Source organism: Budorcas taxicolor, chromosome 2 (assembly GCF_023091745.1).
Source record: "Budorcas taxicolor isolate Tak-1 chromosome 2, Takin1.1, whole genome shotgun sequence".
NCBI lineage: Eukaryota > Metazoa > Chordata > Mammalia > Artiodactyla > Bovidae > Budorcas > Budorcas taxicolor.
In genome coordinates, this window is record NC_068911.1 from 75,231,847 (window position 1) to 75,253,533 (window position 21,687).

At 35.4% G+C, this 21,687-nt stretch overlaps 1 protein-coding gene across 1 annotated transcript in view; it reads right to left on the reverse strand.

Moving 5' to 3' along the window:
- The window catches only part of SCN2A (sodium voltage-gated channel alpha subunit 2), an 87,805-nt gene that overhangs the window by 10,771 nt on the left and 55,347 nt on the right, over positions 1-21,687 (reverse strand). The window contains exons 17-22 of the mRNA XM_052664365.1: positions 17,298-17,418; positions 13,246-13,400; positions 11,624-11,797; positions 8,062-8,184; positions 6,582-6,863; positions 5,269-5,322 (exon numbers count right to left, since the gene is read on the reverse strand). Coding sequence (XP_052520325.1) covers positions 5,269-5,322; positions 6,582-6,863; positions 8,062-8,184; positions 11,624-11,797; positions 13,246-13,400; positions 17,298-17,418 — 909 coding nt within the window. The remainder of the gene's footprint in view (positions 1-5,268; positions 5,323-6,581; positions 6,864-8,061; positions 8,185-11,623; positions 11,798-13,245; positions 13,401-17,297; positions 17,419-21,687) is intronic.

Sequence of the window (21,687 nt, forward strand, 5' to 3'; positions counted from 1 at the left end):
GAGGAATCAACCTGCCTGACTTCAGGCTCTACTACAAAGCCACAGTCATCAAGACAGTATGGTACTGGCACAAAGACAGACATATAGATCAATGGAACAAAATAGAAAGCCCAGAGATAAATCCACACACCTATGGACACCTTATCTTCGACAAAGGAGGCAAGAATATACAATGGATTAAAGACAATCTCTTTAACAAGTGGTGCTGGGAAAACTGGTCAACCACTTGTAAAAGAATGAAACTAGATCACTTTCTAACACTGCACACAAAAATAAACTCAAAATGGATTAAAGATCTAAATGTAAGACCAGAAACTATAAAACTCCTAGAGGAGAACATAGGCAAAACACTCTCCGACATAAATCACAGCAGGATCCTCTATGATCCACCTCCCAGAATTCTGGAAATAAAAGCAAAAATAAACAAATGGGATCTAATTAAAATTAAAAGCTTCTGCACAACAAAGGAAAATATCAGCAAGGTGAAAAGACAGCCTTCTGAATGGGAGAAAATAATAGCAAATGAAGCAACTGACAACTAATCTCAAAAATATACAAGCAACTCCTGCAGCTTAATTCCAGAAAAATAAACGACCCAATCAAAAAATGGGTCAAAGAACTAAATAGACATTTCTCCAAAGAAGACATACGGATGGCTAACAAACACATGAAAAGATGCTCAACATCACTCATTATGAGAGAAATGCAAATCAAAACCACAATGAGGTACCACTTCACACCAGTCAGAATGGCTGCGATCCAAAAATCTGCAAGCAATAAATGCTGGAGAGGGTGTGGAGAAAAGGGAACCCTCCTACACTGTTGGTGGGAATGCAAACTAGTACAGCCACTATGGAGAACAGTGTGGAGATTCCTTAAAAAATTGCAAATAGAACTGCCTTATGACCCAGCAATCCCACTGCTGGGCATACACACCGAGGAAACCAGAATTGAAAGAGACACGTGTACCCCAATGTTCATCGCAGCACTGTTTATAATAGCCAGGACATGGAAACAACCTAGATGTCCATCAGCAGATGAATGGATAAGAAAGCAGTTGTACATATACATAATGGAGTATTACTCAGCCGTTAAAAAGAATACATTTGAATCAGTTCTGATGAGATGGATGAAACTGGAGCCGATTATACAGAGTGAAGTAAGCCAGAAAGAAAAACACCAATACAGTATACTAACACATATATATGGAATTTAGAAAGATGGCAATGACGACCCTGTATGCAAGACAGGAAAAAAGACGCAGCTGTGTATAACGGACTTTTGGATTCAGAGGGAGAGGGAGAGGGTGGGATGATATGGGAGAATGGCATTCTATCATGTATACTATCATGTAAGAATTGAATCGCTAGTCTATGTCTGACGCAGGATACAGCATGCTTGGGGCTGGTGCATGAGGATGACCCACAGAGATGCTATGGGGAGGGAGGTGGGAGGGGGGTTCATGTTTGGGAACACATGTAAGAATTAAAGATTTTAAAATTAAAAAAATAAATAAATAAATAAAAAGAAAAGAAAAAAACCTTATTTCACTTGTGAAATATACCTCAATAAACCTGGAGAAAAACTTGTTTGTAAAAACAAATTAAATAATCGTATCTTTTTGCAGGAAAAAAAAAAAAAAAGCATCAATTCTTCAGTGCTCAGCTTTCTTCACAGTCTAACTCTCACATCCATACATGACCAGTGGAAAAACCATAGCTTTGACTAGACAGATGGACCTTTGCTGGCAAAGTAATGTTTCTGCTTTTTAATATGCTATCTAGGTTGGTTATAACTTTCCTTCCAAGGAATAAGAGTCTTTTAATTTCATGACTGCAATCACCATCTGCAGTAATTTTGGAGCCCCCAAAAACAAAAAGTCTGACTCTGTTTCCACTGTTTGCCCATCTATTTCCCATGAAGTGATGGGACCAGATGCCATGATCTTAGTTTTCTGAATGTTGAGCTTTAAGCCAACTTTTTCACTCCCCTCTTTCACTTTCATCAAGAGGCTTTTTAGTTCCTCTTCACTTTCTGCCATAAGGGTGGTGTCATCTGCATATCTGAGGTTATTGATATTCTCCCAGCAATCTTGATTCCAGCTTGTGTTTCTTCCAGTCCAGCATTTCTCATGATGTACTCTGCATATCAGTTAAATAAGCAGGGTGACAATATTAAAAACAAAAACAAACAAAAAAAAAACAAGTGGTGCTGGGAACACTGATCAACCACTTGTAAAAGAATGAAATTAGAACACTTTCTAACACCACACACAAAAATAAACTCAAAATGGATTAAAGATCTAAACGTAAGACCAGAAACTATAAAACTCCTAGAGGAGAACATAGGCAAAACACTCTCTGACATAAATCACAGCAGGATCCTCTATGATCCACCTCCCAGAATACTGGAAATAAAAGCAAAATAAACAAATGAAATCTAATTAAAATTAAAAGTTTCTGCACAACAAAGGAAAGTATAAGCAAGGTGAAAAGACAGTTGTTGGAATGGGAGAAAATAATAGCAAATGAAGCAACTGACAAACAACTAATCTCAAAAATATACAAGCAACTTATGCAGCTCAATTCCAGAAAAATAAACGACCCAATCAAAAAATGGGCCAAAGAACTAAATAGACATTTCTCCAAAGAAGACATACAGATGGCTAACAAATACATGAAAAGATGCTCACCATCACTCATTATCAGAGAAATGCAAATCAAAACCACAATGAGGTACCACTTCACACCAGTCAGAATGGCTGCAATCCAAAAGTCTACAAGCAATAAATGCTGGAGAGGGTGTGGAGAAAAGGGAACCCTCTTACACTGTTGGTGGGAATACAAACTAGTATAGCCACTATGGAGAACAGTGTGGAGATTCCTTAAACAACTGGAAATAGAACTGCCTTATGACCCAGCAAACCCACTGCTGGGTATACACACCAAGGAAACCAGAATTGAAAGAGACACGTGTACCCCAATGTTCATCGCAGCACTGTTTATAATAGCCAGGACGTGGAAGCAACCTAGATGTCCATCAGAATATGAATGGATAAGAAAGCTGTGGTAAATATACACAATGGAGTATCACTCAGCCATTAAAAAGAATACATTTGAATCAGTTCTAATGAGATGGATGAAACTGGAGCCGATTATACACAGTGAAGTAAGCCAGAAAGAAGAACACCAATACAGTATACTAACACATATATATCGAATTTAGAAAGATGGTAATGATAACCCTGTATGTGAGACAGCAAAAGAGACACAGATGTATAGAACAGTCTTTTGGACTCTGTGGGAGAGGGAGAGGGTGGGATGATTTGGGAGAATGGCATTGAAACATGTATAATATCATATAAGAAACAAATCACCAGTCTAGGTTCGATGCAGGATACAGGATGCTTGGGGCTGGTGCACTGGGATGACCCAGAGAGATGTTATGGGAGGGGGGTTCGGGATTGGGAACACGTGTATACCTGTGGCAGATTCATGTTGATGTATGGCAAAACCAATACAATATTGTAAGGTAAAATAAAGTAAAATTAAAAAAAAAAAATACTGGAGTGGGTAGCTATTCTTTTCTCCAGGAGATCTTCCAGACCCTGGGTTCTAACCCAGGTCTTCTGTACTACAGGTGGATTCTTTACCATCTGAGTCACCAGGAGGCCTGTTAAAGGAATGTTTACCCATTTCCCATTCCCCAACCCCACCCCCAGCATACCAGAGTTCTTGCAGTTCTTGGCAGTACTTGATATTGTCAGACTTTTAAATATTGCCAATCAGGAAAGTACGTAGGTAATATTTAATTTTGGTTTAAATTTGCACTTCTCTTTGACTAAACGAGAGTAAGGGTGAATAACTTTCCATACTTTTAGAAGCCAATTGAATTTCATCTTATGTAAAGTGTTTGACTCCTGAGGGATTATATACTAGTATGACCTCTGAAGAACTGATGCTTTCAAACTGTGGTGCTGGAGAAGACTCTTGAGAGTCCCTTGGACTGCAGGAGATCAAACCAGTCAATCCTAAAGGAAATCAACATTGGAAGGACTGATGCTGAAGCTGAAGCTCCAATAGTTTGGCTACCTGATACGAATAGCTGACTCAATGGAAAAGACCCCGATGCTGGGAAAGATTGAAGGCAGGAAAAAAAGGGGGCAATAGAGGATGAGATGGTTGGATGGCATCACAGACTCAATGGACATGAGTTTGAGCAAACTCTGGGAGACAGTGAAGGACAGGAAAGCCTGATGTGCTGCAGTCCATAAGGACGCAAAGAGTAAGACACGACTGAGCATAAGAACAACAAAATACAATAGTGTATGCTAAGTTATTAAGGAAGAAACTGAAAATAATTTGCATGTCATGTAGGTTACTGATTAAAAAGGTGGAGAGAACTTTGAATTAATCAAATAGGTAGGAAACTACCATAGAAAATGAGATAATGTAAGAAAGCCTTTAACACAGTAAGTGGTAATAAATTATAAATTATTAATATTATTCAAAAGAGCCTATAAATGGGACTCCTGAAAATAAAAGAGATAAAATGCAGAGTGTCAAGCTCTTATAGTTTCTTATTTTTTATAAGGTGAAAAAAGTTCAGGAACTCTCTCTAATTTACCACCTGTTTTTGGTGTCAGAGCTTAATTACTATGCTCTGACAATATATGAGAAACCAATCTCTTTTTTAAAATGTGATTTCCTTCCTTATTGTCAAATAGTGAGAAATTATATGGAGATTACCACAAAAAATTTCAAAAGTGCTGATGTGTGTAAGATACATTATAAAAGCCCTTTCTATCATAACATTTAACTTTCCAAAAAGAAATATGATTTTATTTGTTTTTTTTTCTTTTATCATTATTCAGACTTTCCTATCACAAAAAAAAATCAAAAGCTGGAGGAAATCTGAGACAGATGAAGAAAGCGTCTGTAAGGGCTTTTAATTCATGGCTAGAACTATTAGAACCAAAAATAAAATGTCTCTATTTACAAATAGAACAAACAGAATCTACAAATTTTTAAGTGCCAGTTGCTATTCTAGACACTAGGAAAGATATGTTAGAACATTCACAGTGAACAGAGAAACACATTCAAATCAAATTTTGGAAGAAGTAATGTAAGGTTGAATATTTTATTTTTCTAATGTAGATATTCTGTATAAATTGACCCATGATTTTATTTTGACAATATCAGTAAATTACAACACTGTAGAAATAGTCACCAGATCTAATTAAACAGTTTTCCCTCTAAATAGACTTACATTTCGTGAATCAACTGCTGCATACATGATATCCATCCATCCCTTAAATGTGGCCTGAAAAAAAAGTCACACCATTGAATTTTTTCCCCTTGCAAATTACAATTCTAGAAGAGACTAAATATCAGATTTATTAACCAATATTTATTCAAAAACAGGTATATAAAATAGTTTGAAATTAATATTTAAACTCTTTTGGCAAAGTTTTAAAACATATGCATTGAAAACTCTTCCTTCATGTTCTTTCATAACATCTTTCTATGTGACTTTAACATCTATACTTAAATCATGATAGATTATAACAATGTGCTATCATAAAAGCAATTATCAACAACCATTGACTCATGTATATATACAAGAATGTAACATGAAATAATTTCACGTATATAGTGTTACCTTCAGACAAACTGAAAAATATGTTGCATTATTTGATCTTAAGGTTGTCTTTTCTGCTTATCTTTTCTAAATGATATTATCATCAACCACCAATCATGATGGTTTGTTCTTGAAATTGCCAAATATACTATTTTGAGGCAATTGTTCTATAAGAAGAAACTTTATAATCTAAAACTATTATACCTAACTGCAATTTACTCTAAAATTTTTGGTTGAAGAGACATAGTAATTCTGAAGACAAGTCATGCACATTTGTTTTTCAGTTTCTTAATGCCACAGGACCCTGCAGTATTCATCTAGTGTTGGGTATCATGTTAGTGGATCAACTCAGGGAGTGGGTGAACATGGCTTAGAGTGGTCAGTTGAGAAGCTACATGGAGTTTTATGAAATTATAGCAGGCATAATAGACTTGATAGGAAGGTTTTCATTTGCAAGAGAACAATCTCCCTATCTTAAAGCATTCAAGCAACAGGCAATAAGATGGAAATCAAGGTAGGAGTCCCTCTGAGGGGAATATTTGGTTATGGTGTTTCTGAAAGTTGGGTGAGTGGAGACTTGCCAAGAGTTTAGATACTGTCTGGTATCTGAGAAGGACAGAAATCTACCACCCCTCTCCCTACCTTTCCAATCCCATCCTCGGGCCAATGCCTCTACTTTGCTCAGATTGGGGAAGACAGTGGCAAACTACATAGAAATTTCAGTAACAAAGACTTGTTTTGGAAACCTAAGGCATAGTCTGGGAGACTTTAAATTTTATACAGCCATCCAGTCTCCAACATGGTGCAGAAAGACAGTTCATCCATGATTAAGGAAGAATCTAGGCAGATGGGCTTAAGGAAATATGTATTGCAAACAGTGAGTAAGAATTTTATACTCATTTTAGTAACACATCACAGTGAATAATAAAGTGTTTACTTACTACTTGAAGCAGAGAAAGATACCCAAGTCCCACATTATCAAAGTTGACTTTCACATTCTTCCACCGGGCAGTTTGGTTGCTGTCTATGAGGGCCTTACATTCGCTATAGTTGTTGACCACGCTGACATCAAACATTTCTCCAGTGGTGTAGTTAATACAGTGATAAAACTTGCCAGCAAAAAGATTCACTCCCATGATACTGAATATCAACCAAAAGATCAGGCAAACCAGAAGTACATTCATTATGGATGGAATGGCTCCTAAAAGAGCATTGACAACAACCTGGCACAGCAGTGAGATGGGACGAGAAGTGAAAAGAGAGTCAGATGTATAGGAGAACTAGAAATTTAGGTCATTGTACATGAAAACTCAACAGAGAAAATATAAAAATCATTTTAGTACTGAAAGCTTGATTCTCCTTTTAAAAAATTAAAATGGCTACTGTAAAACAGGTTTTTAAATTGGTAAACTGAAAAGAATTTAATAGCTAGCCATTCCTTTCTATGATACCACGCACACACATTTACAGAAGCACATATATCTCCACATATCATCCATTTCTGGTTGCGTTTGCAACATTCAAAGAAAATCCTAAGTAACTATTTTAAAATATCACAAAACAACACCTAAAAGTTCCTTTTTGAATAGTCAAACCTACCTGAACAGGGCATCATCGTTTCCTCAGTGCTGAGGGTATGTAGTCTCAGCTTTTATGCCTCAGGGGATGACAAATGGCAGTACAAATGCCTCCCAGTTCCTTTCTACCACCTTTCTAAATGAGTGTTCGATTTCCACAGCTGACCTACTTTTTAGCTAGCGCAGCCTTTGTTTGAGAGCAAAAAGGCCAGGGTTGGACTTTAAAAGGCTCAGAAGACAACATATGGAGCAGGGAAGAAAAATGATGAGGAAAGATTTGGTGGTTTCAAATTATGGTGAGTGGGATTTTCTTGACATTTATAAACTGGAATGAACATAACTAATGTTGACTCACATCAGAAGTCTACACAACATGCTGGAAATTTCCCACAGAGTAAAAAAGTCTAGGTAGAGGCAATCTCATTGCTTCTAATTAGAAGCCATCATTCAGGCATTATGTTGTGTGAGTGCCTCCAACAGTGTCATTTATGGATGTCTGACAAATATTACTGGTTGATTGGTTACATGAATTTGAATGTAGAAGACAAATTTAACCTGGATGTGTCCCGTCTAAGGTTCAAAACAGCAGTTTATACTGAAAGTGTTAGTTGTGTCCGACTCTTTGTGACTCCATGGACTGTGGCCCACCAGGCTCCTCTGTCCATGGAATTCTCCAGGCAAGAATACTGGAGTGGGTAGCCATTCCCTTCTCCAAGGGATCTTCCTGACCTAGGGATCGAACTTGGGTCTCCTGTATTGTAGGAAGGTTCTTTATCACCTCAGCCATCAGAGAAACCCTGTTTTCAATTATAATTCCAACAAATACTAAAGCATTTGGTCTTACCCTCATTCCTTCAAACCGGGATAAGGCTCTCAGCGGCCTCAGAGCTCTTAGTGTTCTGAGGGATTTGATGGCACCAAGTTCTGAGTATCCCAAAGCATTTGCAGTTAAGCTAACCAATGAGACCTATACAGAAAAAAGCAACACAATTTTCTTAATTATAGGCAAAAAAGCTTACACAACTCAGCCTTGCTGTTTGCAATAAACCAGTTCCAAAACTTAGTGAGTATCAAAATCACTTGTTGCAAACACGATGGCTGGCCAAGGTTCGGATGAGACCTGAGAATTTGCATTTCTTTAAGTTCCCACTTAAGCTTAATGATACTGGCCAGTGAATCACACTTTGAGAACCACTGCTATAAACTTAATGAAAAAGCAGCAGCAATATATGCTCTTTTTATCAAGATTCTTGACAAGAAAATTTAAAAGAATTAAATGTAAAGAAAGAAAAAGAATGACAGCAAAATGAAATTTTCATCTATAGATTTATAAAACTTTATCATTTCTCATGTTATTTAGCAGACCTGAAAGAGAAAAGAAAACCTAGTACACGTATGCAAGCAAAGTATGCAAGATACAGTTGACTCTGAATATAAACACACTCAGAAGGATCTAGATTTCTAAACAGTGGTTTAGTCTTGTGAATGTCAGTGTGAAGGCCTAAGATCATTAATTAGGGAAAACTGAAATCATTAAGTTTAAAAAGTTGAGATTTTAGTATAACTAATTAGAATTTGTCAGAACAATGTTTTCTTTAGTTATTTATACTGATGGCTAATGTAATGTTGATATAAGTTATAACATTACAGTGAAAAAGGAAAAGAATAACTGCCACAGGTGGCACAGAAATGTCTGATTTCCTTTGAAAATACATAGAAAACCCATTAAAACTATATAAGTTAAAGACAAGATATTTTCTCCTCAAGTGCACCTGAATTTCCAAAGCAGGAAAATGAAAACAGATGTGTAATATAGCTTTTAAGAATATGGTGTTAGTGGTATTACATTTTTTTAAGAGAAGTAAATGAGGCACATAAAATATTTTCCAACACAACTTGACTTATTCAAACTAATTTTCTACATGTAATATGAAATAGAAAAACCATTAAATTTGGAAAAAAATGTATCTATAAAATTTTCTTAAGGAGTTTCTATATTTTTCCTAAAATCTAAATTTCTAGGCTTTGCAAATCTCTTCAAAGACAAAACAAAGATAAAGTTACCGGATTATCATTTATTGTGAGGATTTTCTAGGTATAAAACATGAGGACTTATAGTACTTTATCTTCTCTGAAGACAGAATGAAAAAGAGATAGGTATAAATTAAAGGATGAAAAATGAAAGTTAGACATAAGAAAAAAATTCTGAACAGGGGCAGTATTTATTAGCTAAAGAAGTAGTAACATTCAGTTGTATGTGTCTTGTGTTGCTGAATATGAAAAGGAGATACATGTAGATCTTCTCTTTCTGGTCTTCTTTTTTGGCCTCTAAATAGTAATTTTCTTCCATTCCATTACTGGCATCTGCAACAAATTTCTTGGGTGAGCTTTTCTCGTCACTTTCCATAGATACTCTTCAACAGAAGAGTATCTTTGAGAACTCTTCAATAGCTTCTTTACTAAATCGCTAAATCATCGATCTATTAATAGATCTCTTTGAATGGCATCTCAGGTCCTTCAAGCTCTTCTCCAACTTACGTTTCTTATCAACCAATGACAAAGTATCAACCAATTCCCTCATCCTGTGGCACAGAGCTTATCCTATAGGACTACTTGGTGGTTGAACAAGCCCTGCTTGGCATGTAGCAGTGTCTTCAAGGATTTGATGTCCTTGCTTCATCTGTACTGGCTGACATCCTTCAAATGCCAGTTCACACTGCACTGCCCTCATGAAGCCTGTACTTCTTCTTCAGCGAAGCAGATGAAACTTCTAATACAGATGTCATCTTCTCATTGTATACATATCTATCCTCATAGTTGCCTGTAAGCTCCCATAGGCCCAGAAAATGGCATACGTATTTGTTTCTTCCATAGAAAATAGATGATTGATAAATACGCTTGACATAAATCAAGGCATTAATTAGCTTAATGCATTATCATAATAATTTTCTTAAATCCAAGAAGGTAAACATCAGAATACACTAGGTAACATGAACAGCTGCTCACACATTTCTCTTAAGATTTTCTTTATATTTAGGTAGTATCGACTTAATGCCTTTATTTTTACATGGATATAGTAAACATAAGATATTTTTATTAAAAATGTACAGTGTATCATAATCACAGGCAGAAAATAAAGTATCATCTATAATCTCATTATATGAATAAAAGAACTGGTATTGTCATAGTATGTTTCTCTTTTGCTTGTAGTGCTCAAACACATGTGATTTAAAGTATTATTGTCATTTTATTGCCAGTAAACTTTTGATATAATTCTGCATGTAGCTTTATATGTTAATATGAATAATAGGCTTGCTTTATGCAGATTCAGCAAAAGGAAAAGATATTTTAGTCTCTTAAATTTAAAAAAAATCTCTATTTCTTACAAATTTTTTCTGTTTGGTGACTAGAAAGCTCCTACTAAATTAAATTGAATTTTCTTCACCTACAACTATAAAAACTAACTTTTTCCATGAAAGAGTCCATTTTTCTCTTTTTCTAGTACACAGAACTTTTATATATCATTATATTTCTTTAATTACCAAGGAGTTATTATAATCAACAGAATATTATCTTAAAGTTCAGTACTTAAAGCACACATTTTTCTTTCCTAAAAATTTCAGTGTCTTTCTTCTTAATTAATCTGAGTATCATTCTATCCCTTCTCTCCAGGTTTCCTGGCCCTTGTTCCCTCTGGCTCTCCTAGTTTTCTCCTAGACAAAAGGCCTTAAATTTCTAGATAAAATTAACTATTAATTTAAAGGCATTTAAGAAATATATCTTCAAAATTAAATAAAATTTATTTTAAAAATTTTGTCTGGTTAAGATCTTCTTCAAAAATTTCCCTCAGAAGTAAGGGAATAAACTCATATTCATACTTTTTAAAGCCTCTTACTTTCTGGCACTGCATTTATTAATATATTATTTTCAACACCAATATAGTTTCATAAAACTCTTAAGTAATTGGCCCATAGCTAATCTGTTTCTACAATCATACAAATCAAGAAGTGTCTCTTGCTACTTGGACTTTCATATTCCTTTGTAATTACTAATCCACCTGTGGGACACACTTTGCAACAGGTTCTGAAGATGACAAAAATGCCAACATCAAAGACGCCCGTGAAGAATTTAAATACAGTTATCTGTGAGAGTGATAAAGCAAAACTTCTACATTTATATATTGCTTTGTGTAACGGGATTTTAAATATTAATTTAACTATTTTGTCTGTGAAACTCTGGCAAAAAATGTTTTGGGGCATTTTCTTATTGGGAAGATGAGATCCATCATTTATATTTGGGGTCTTGCAGTCGTACTGAGTACCTACTATGTGCCAGACACCAAGCGAGGACTAGAAGTTACCATTCACATGCCAGTGAAATGAAACAATAACAAGCAGAATACTCACATCGACGATCAGGAAATCTAGCCAGCACCAGGCATTGGTAAAATACACTTGAAAGCCATATGCAACCCACTTGAGAAGCATTTCCAGGATAAATATATAAGTGAAAACTTTATCAGCATATTCTAACATGGTCTTAATGGTTTTTCGCTGTTCAATATATATATCTTCAAAGGCCTGTAAATGAAAAAACTCCACTGAATTTCATTGTCATGAACTGTCTCTAACTGGTATTTTATTAGAAAATATCATGCTTGCAAGCATCTTTTCAGGTGCCTAAAGGTGGAAGACTTCACGCTTCCCAGAGCTGCATTTTGCTCTATAGCTATCTATATGCAAGTGACTCTTAACTGGGCATTTCAGTCAACAAATTAATTCAAATAATCTTTAAATTTTGGTATCAGGATATCCCATCAGAGCTTAAAATTTTTGAGACACTGCCAGCTGCTTCTGTCTACAATAGGAGGCACAAAATAATCTGCGAGCATATATGCTTTGCTCAGTGCAGAGTTGCTTGACTGTAACCCTAAAACTGTAACCCTAAACCCAGTTAGTGATGAAAATGTAAGGCAAGGAGTCCCCTTAGCTTGGCGAAGGGGCAAGGACTAGTCTTTTGCTTTCTCTATCTCTCTAGCTCAGTCTGAGCATGAATATAGTTGTCGGGAACCTCCCTTTGCCACTATTCTGCAGAGCTCTTTGGAAAGGGCAAGGGAACTCATTTGCAGGAGTCCCTGAGTCTTCTGGAATGAAAAGAACAATTGTGTATTAATAATTCAATCCCTGTACAGGAAAAACTATCAGGACTTGGTGATCTGGATCAAGGAAAAAGGAGAAATTGGTTTTTATTTTTGTTGGTTTTTTGACCATTCTGTTGAGCGAAATCAGATATAAAATAAGTCTGTAATGATCTCACTTTGCTACTTGTGGGTAATTTAATCTATCTACCCTTCAATGTGGATGGCACTAGTGAATGGGCAGGAACACAGCAATGGAGCTTATGTTGCTGCTGCTGCTGTTGCTGCTAAGTCACTTCAGTTGTGTCTGACTCTGTGCGACCCCATAGATGGCAGCCCACCAGGCTCCCCCGTCCCTGGGATTCTCCAGGCAAGAACACTGGAGTGGGTTGCCATTTCCTTCTCCAATGCAGAAAAATGAAAAGTGAAAGTGAAGTCGCTCAGTCGTGTCCGACTCTTAGCGACCCCATGGACTGCAGCCCACCAGGCTCCTCTGTCCATGGGATTTTCCAGGCAAGAGTACTAGAGTGGGGTGCCGTTGCCTTCTCCAGGAGCTTATGTTAAGCAGATTGATATTTAGCTGATAATCCCATACCCTGTCTACATATTGATTCTTAATAGGAACTGGTTCTGATGACTAAAAGTTAGAAGGGTTGTTCTTTAAATATTCACAAAAAAAAATCATACTGATCTAAATTTGATTCAATCTCAGGCCTACAGCAGAACAATAAAAGTTGCTACTTAGCCAGCCTCTCACACTGTGCTAAAAATATCATACGGTGTCTCTCATCTTCACAAACACCTTCTTGTGAAAACATGCAATAGGAGGTTGATTGAGGGGAAAGCTAAAGGGTTTCAGGTAAAAGTAAAGGAGCAGATCATGTTACCTACCAGTGCCCCACTGCTGACCAGAATCATGAAGACAATGAAGGTTTCGAACCAGTTATGCTCCACTATCTTATAGCAAGTTTTTCTTAAGTTCCACCAGAGTTTCCCTTTGCCTTCTTCTATGCTTATCTGACAACACTTAAACTTCCGCACACAGTCTAAAATATGTCAAAGCAAAGGAAGAAAAAATATCACTCTTTGATTATGCATATTTGTGTGGGTGGGAGATTCACCTACATTATTACTTGATACATTATAAATAAGTTATTTTTTAAGCTGGCTTTCACTTGTAGACATAGAAATCATCTATACATTTTAAAATCATTCATCCAAAAACTATTTTTTAGTGCTTATGGGGCTAGTATAATGGTCTAATAGTATAGTACAATGTATTACATTATAAAACCTCAGTATAGAACAAGAGAAAGAAAGAAATCACCAAAGGTTAGTATTTCCATCCTATCCCTATCCTATAATTCCACTCATATTTGAACTTTATATGTGATTTCTAATTAGTTCACTTAATGATACAATGTAAACATTTCCCTTTTAGTCACAAGTAAATAGAATTTTGGAAAGTTTCACAATACTTCTCTAAATAAGATAACCAGAGATAAACAAGAATTGATATAAAGATCCTATTATTATTGAATATGTATGTTTCTGCACCTCCAGCCATTATCAGCAATAATGTAACAACACTTTTGTGGTCTACTAGATCAAAGGCTTCTCAACAAATATTTTTTGCATACCTGTTTATTCAAGGAATTATACTGGACAATTATAATACTAGAATATGTAAAACACAGTGTCTCTCTAAAAACAGTGTGCATTTCAAGCAGGGAAGATTTGTCCATAGATATCATCGTTATAGATAGAAAAATCTTGTTAGAGTTTACCAGCAGGTTAACTCCTAATACTGAGCTGTACAGAAGTGGATTGGGGGTTAAACTTTGAAGGATGTGTTGCAATCAGGTCTAGTACATAGAGCTGAAAAGGAATGGAGAAGCAATGGCAGGGAAGTTTGGAAACTGTATGAAGCAGAAAATTGGGAATTACCACCAGAAAAGACAGCTACAGCCAATCTGAAAAGGACCTGAAAGATTCAGTTAGAGAACTTAGATTTTGTGTGCTATCTAATGGGGGCAACACTGAAGGGTTTATTTGGGGGTTATAAAGATTTACCGGATAAGAATATTGATTCAGAATGATCTATGCCTGTACAAGGCATTAGATGGCTAGAAGACAAAAGATGGACAAGTAGTCAAGAGCCTAGAAGATTCAGCCAATGTAACATGAAAGAAGGTGAAAACAAGGGTAATGGTGGTGACAATGGTCAGGGCCAAAAGAGTCTCCTAAGTTGACAGGACCTGGCAGCACATGTATATGGGGATGCTGGGGTGTGAGAAAGAGAAGATTCCTGACATAGAGGTTTAACTCTGACAGAGAGATCTTGTTCAATGAATAGAAAGATGGAAACCTCATTTTGAAGAAGCGCAGTAAATGCTACTTTATAATGTCAGCCAGATCACATACTTTGTTTCATGAAAATGTAATGAAGTCCTCTTAAATATTATTAGTTTCTCAAGCAATAAATAAATAGCATATATTTCTTGTTTCTTTGAGGGTGATCTTTTTCACATTTCTGTCTCCCAAAGGATTAAGAAGAGTAACATGCCTTGAAAATATTTGTTGTAATGAACTAGATGGAACTGAAATTAGTTTTTTTTTCTCCTAAAGAGGATATGAGATGAAAAAATACTGTTTAATATAAAAAGACCAATGTTAGTGGGAAGGATAAATGCCGAATTTGGGACACTGGTTCACTTCTGAGAGGGAAGCAAAGGAACAAATAAGGAAAGGGTACAAAAGGGGTCAAATCTGTATCTGATTTATTCTTAAACAAAAAACCTGAAGCAAATACAACAAAAATATTCAAACTGTTAAAGTTGGTTGGTGGTGCTGCTGCTGCTGCTAAGTTGCTTCAGTTGTGTCTGACTCTGTGCGACACCATAGACGGGAGCCCACCAGGCTCCCCAGTCCTTGGGATTCTCCAGGCAAAAACACTTGAGTGGGTTGCCATTTCCTTCTCCAATGCAGCAAAGTGAAAAGTGAAAGTGAAGTTGCTCAGTCGTGTCCAACCCTTAGCGACCCCACGGACCGCAGCCTACCAGCTGCCTCCATCCATGGGATTTTCCAGGCAAGAGTACTGGAGTGGGTTGCCATTGCCTTCTCATTGGTTGGTGGGTGTCTAAGTATTTTTTATTATTGTGTTCTATAATGTTATGGTTGGTTGTGCTTCATACTGAAATGTTTTTTAACTTCACAAAAAACAAATGTTGATATTACCATAAATATTATTATTAATATATTGTGACCCTAAAAATAAGCTAATTGTCTAGGAAAGAATAACAACTAATGCTACATAAATTATTTTTGTGGTATATCTAACCTCTTGAATGTTTTGTAAAGTCGTAATTTTTTTCAAAATCAACTAACTTCACTGAAATATGTGCAGAATTTTGGAGGAAAGAGTGGAAAAAAGTGGCTTCCCTCATAACATGCTGAAAAAATATCTCTTCCTCTGAAATAATTAAAAAATTGACAATGAATACATAAATATTTGTTTTCTCTAATGCATTCAAGTCCAAAAGCAATAGGTGTGTGCAACCTACTCATCTGCAAAACTCTTAAATCTATTGACATCAATTTTGACACTTGCATAATCACATATTTTAAAAATTAGCTTAAAGTTCAAACTAAACAGCTTTAATGTTCTTAAATGAAATGAAAATGAAGGGAACACTTCTAGAATTAGTTGTAATTAAATAGCATTACTACCATCATTATTAAAATAAACTTTTGTTTAAGCATTTATTATATGATATTGAATTAGGGGCTAAGACATAGGGTGAATTATTAAATAGATATTAGCCAAAAAATGAGTTAAGGATGAAGTGATTCCTAGGGTTTTAGAGAAACAGTTCTGTACCTACAATAGAGATTTGCCATGGTCTGTGCTATTGCACTAATATTTTATGCCTCTGTTTGTAGGACACTCCCACATTGAATCTGGATTGGCACTTTTGCTTTGGTGAACAAAACTGAGAAAACTTGATGTAAGTGGAGGATTGACAAGTGCTTAGCATTTAGGCTTCCTCTCTCACTCCTTTGCTTTCACCATGAGAACAAGCCTGGGCCAGTGTGTGGATGGAGCTGAGTCAGGCAGTTGTCTCATCTAAGACCTCAGCCCTATGACTAATCCCAACCAGGATCACCAAAATCATCTTGCCAGCCATGGGCTTGTGAGCAAAGATACATTTTTTGTTATATGATAAGTTTTGAGTGGTTTGATACACATTATTGTTCCAGAGATAACTGATCCACACCTCAAATAACATAATTCTAGCTTTCTTCACAAAATCCTGTTAGTATTACTCCAGTGACATGGTGCCCCATACTGTATCACTCAGTATATTTTGATATTTCATTATTGATTATCTAGTATCATTCAGAACTAATAATATATATTTGACCTTGACAGATACAGGTAATTGTTATTCATGGACAGTTCCTTTTTAATAATATAACCACATTTATTTAAGAATGTGTTCCAGTATCAAATGGCAAAGTGTTCATGGACAGTTTTAAATGTAAATTAATCAATTCATACCATTATAACCTGACAAAACAGTAAACAATAAATTACTCCTTCAACTTAAATTTTTTTCTTTTGTTTTTTAAAGGTAGAGAGATATATGTATGATTGGTTTTCTTGCCTATCAAAGATTCAACAAGGCCACCAAAAAACCCAGATAGTTAGCAGCATTTCTTAGAGTAGAACAGGATTCACAAAAATAGAAAACTGGATCTGATGCCATAAATTAAATCTTCATTTTTCAAAAATCATCTATGCTTTGATATAGAAAAAGCAACCAACAAACACGTAAATGTACAGTTGCTGGATACCTATAGAGGATTAGAACGAACCAGGGAGGGAGGGAAGAGATGGCTAGATCAGAGAGGTCTAAGAGCGTACATGCTATGCTTCTCACCTTCCGTAAAACAGGCTTCAGGCTCCAGAGATTCTTCAGGCTCAGCTTCAGGTTGTTCCCCCTCAGCGGGAGCTCCTATATCAACTGTGCTGCCTTCAGAGGAACTAGTTGCATTTAGCTTCTGAAAATCAATTCCACAGAAAAGCTTTTAAAATAGTTTCTTTAATCTATAATATAAAAATTCCAAAGGTGTGCCCTTAAGTCTTCTGTATTCATTTCCTTGATCTGTAATTTAAGAATATCTTAGACATAATGCCAATCCGCTTTGGTAGAGGTGGGGGGTCACAAGATTAGATACAGCACCACAGTATTTTTTTTCCTTTAAAAATGTGGTGCTAACAACTTAAATAATCTTTGATTAAGCTCCTGTATATAGAGAGATTCTGAAATACAATCATGCAGAGCTTACATAAGCTGCCAGAGTCGTATGGTAGGCTGTGATCTTGCTTTTCTGAAGCAGTTTAGTTGGTTTTATTCTAAAATTGTGACCCAACCAACAGAAGCTGCACAAGTGTATTTTCATGTCAAATGCAGAAAAGATTTGATCAAACGCACATAAATAGCAAAGTCTAAATTTATCCACTTTTCATTGACATGAAAACATATACCACTGGTTGTTATTAAACATATTCTCTAATTTTCTAATTCTGAAAAGAGCAGCACATTGTTAGCTTTATAGCAAGAGCTGATTGTTTGCATTCTCTTTGGCCAATGCACTCCTGTGTTTCATTGTGCATTTGGAAACTACTTGTTACTCTGGCACTCTTACCTCTCCAGTTAATAAAGGCAGAAATGAATCTTTGGTTGTTGTTTTGTTTTCCTTTAAGTTAAATCAAATACCACCGAAAGAAAAATATAATAGAAAGAGGTTGTTTTAAATCTTGAAATGCAACAAACTTTAGCCAAGTCAGGTCGTTCATGGGATCAGCATAAATGAAGGGATCCAGTCTTTAACCCGGTCTTAAAATGCTGCAGGAACGACACAGGGCCAGGTATGAGTGCCACATGGAATCAAAGTAGTTTGGGTCACAGCATTCTCGGACCTGTTACAATGTTATTACTATTAGTGTATAACATTAGGAAATGGCTGAGCTGATAGGAGCTACTTTATAAAGGGGATGAGGTAAGCACATGGTATAATGCACATTGAAGTATGTTGAACCCATTCTAAAATAGATGTTGTAGTCAGTACTAGAAACACTTTATTTATATTTGGGCTAAGGATTCTATGGACTTCCCTAAGAAGCTGGTTCCTTTATTTTCTGAAAATAATTTTCTTTATATAAAATATTTCCTTGGCATAATGGTGCTGATAAAGTAAAAATATTTATACACACTATAGATATAACAGAAAATACTTTTGTGTGTAATTTAACAATACCACTGATAGAAGCATAAATATCATATGTCTCCTCCATTATAACTAGTTCAGGATTATTTTTAAATTCAACCAAACCATTTAAAATTAAGGATTACATACTAAAAGGCACTTGAAGTTTATTGATTTCTTTTCTAACTACCAATTATATCACAACACTGAACAGATACTCAATTATAATATCTTTGTTTTTATAATTTGAATATACAGTATTCTTAGATGAAATATTACATGACTTTTTCTAATTTCCTATCCTTTATAGCTAAATTATCCTATTAATCTTATTTACATGAAGATGTTGCAGTATTTGGGACCTGAAATATTGATCATATTATTTACTGGATATTGAAACATGACATAGATAATCAGAATAACTGAAGCTTAATTATATCTAATCTAACTATAAACAGCCCAAACAAGAAATGGAAAACACTAGGAAAAAGGATCACATTTTAATTATGGGTTGGTTAGGGGTTAGGGGATGATTCTAGGTTTGCTGTACCCCACTTTGCCAGGATTCCCTAGAGAATTTCCTTGATGATCCACTCTCAGGGTGCTCCATACTGGTGAATGGCTGCATCAGAACTTTCAGCAGTGCCAGGTATATATAGCTCAGGTACTCTCTAAATATTCTTCAGAGAAGGTGGGAGGGAGGTTCAGGACAGTAGGAAAAAGGCATACCAGTGGCCGACTCATGTTGATATATGGCAAAAATCATCACAATATTGTAATTATTTTCCAATTAAAATTAATTTAAAAAATTAAAAATGAATGAATGAATGAGCTTCTTCATAACAGAAGGAAGGCTAGTCCTTGATAGTGACTAGCAGAAGTCACCAGACAACATTCCATGGAATCTTGGTTTAAAATATTCAAAAGTTTCAGATGATCTCTGTAACATCAACTACAATACCTTTCATTTAGTGTGGTGTCTTAGTACCGACACTGAATTAATAGATATCTTTCTAATTGAAGTCAGATATTTGTATAGTTAGAGGTCAGATTATTTTTTTAAGGTGCAACATAAAAGTTTTGTGTTTCTAGAATATATATCTCATCAGACTTAACTCTCCGAAGCAAAGATCATGCTTTGCCATCTCTATATCCCTAGGAACTATCACTAATGTTTGTGCTTAATAGATGTTCATTGAATAAATGAATGAATGCCCAATTCAGGAACTCTTTTATTCTTCTAATAACTACTTCTAACACCTCCTATCTTTTACTTTCATATTCAAGGGAATACACCTAACATTCTCACATTAGTACAGAGAAACACAAATCTCTTCCAGATTCTAACTTGCGTAAGTAACGACCAATGACCTTTAGAACCAGAAGTGCTGTCTAAACATCAGGCTTCCAATTAATCAAACCTAAGATGAAACTATAAAATAAGCTATTAAAAAAATAAACTGTACTTTAATTCTGGAGTCAGGCAAACTAACACTAACTCGTTTTGACAATGTTTTTCCTCTTTCTACTCTATGTACATGGATCTACAATCCCAGCAGTGAAAGGAGTCTCTCCCAAGGAAATCTTACCCTTCTCCATCTTCCTCCTCAAGTGGAATAGCATAGGAGCTACCTGTTACATGTATTACTTGAATACCTTTACTTGGTCTACAAATTAAAAAGCTAGGGTACACAGTAATCCTCAACATCAACCAATCCAGTGTCTAGTTGGAGAAAGAAATGTGGCTTTCATTATCTTGTCAAAAGGCATACTGAAATTAGTAGCTGGATTCAAGGTCTTCTGTATCCCACTTTGTTAGGATTCCCTAGAAAAGTATTTGATGATTCATGAGTTAAGCCAATCTTTATCAAATTTAAAACATTTAGTAGATGTGATGTGTAAGTAAACATTGTCGGTTCAAGATAGTGCTTGGGATACTGTTGATTCCCAGGTGTCATGACCATGAACTTAGTATTAGTTTGTCATAGTCATATTCTTATATGTATTAATATAAAGCTAAATATACACTGGGACATTTCATTAAAAAGCTTACTTTAAATAACAATCTTGAGATGCAGGCAAAAAATTCTGATTTATAAAACCTTTCCTGACAACATCAATTCAATGAATTTCTTAAAATCACATGAGGCAAATATCATAATATTATAAAATGTGTTAACTAAAACAGTTAAAAGGCATAAAGAGTCTATAAAATCCAAATGAGTCAAATTAAGAATATAAAACTTTTCAGCTTCAGATAAGGTCATAATCATGATTAATTCTAACTACAGTACAAATTCACCAATTAGACTGTCAAATGTACATCATTTATATGGAATTATTAGTACTTATGTACTTAAAAGAATAACTTTCAGATAAAGCTTCTCTATAAATTTTCCAATGTAGGCATCATTTATGGCAAAATGCCACATGAGTAAGAGAGCAAAAAATTAACCAGTTAGAAATAAAACCAATTCTTCTTTGCTTTGGTAAAATTTAGATGTTTAGGTTCCCTTATTATAATCTGTGCTTATTTATTGGAAGACAAGTGAACTGAATGATACTGTTAGTACAGCCCTTCCCTACTCAAACCTTAAATATGGATATCCCCCAATGTCAGGATAGTCAAGAAATTAAACACACATAGAGAATTATTTGCTATGCCTGGCATTGGCAATCATTTATTTTCAGATGAAATATTAGCTGAACTTTTTTTATTTAAGTGAAAATTTCATATTACCGGGTTCTTACTACTGAAAGTCTGCCAGGTTCCTCAAAGTGCTGGGTCATCATAACCATAGGAGTTAAGCAGGGCAGAATTGTATTTTGCTTAATGATCTAATAAATAAATATCAAGATACAATATTTTATTTCTTATTTTTAAACACTACACTTCCAACTTTTACTTTCCACATCATTGACAAACTATTATCAGACATCTGCCAAACTCATAGTCCTTCTCTCAGATAGTAGAAGCATTTTTTAAAACATAACACAGAAAAGGGACAGAAAACATCATTTTCTATTAAGTTTTTCAAAGGTGCACTTTTTTTTATTATG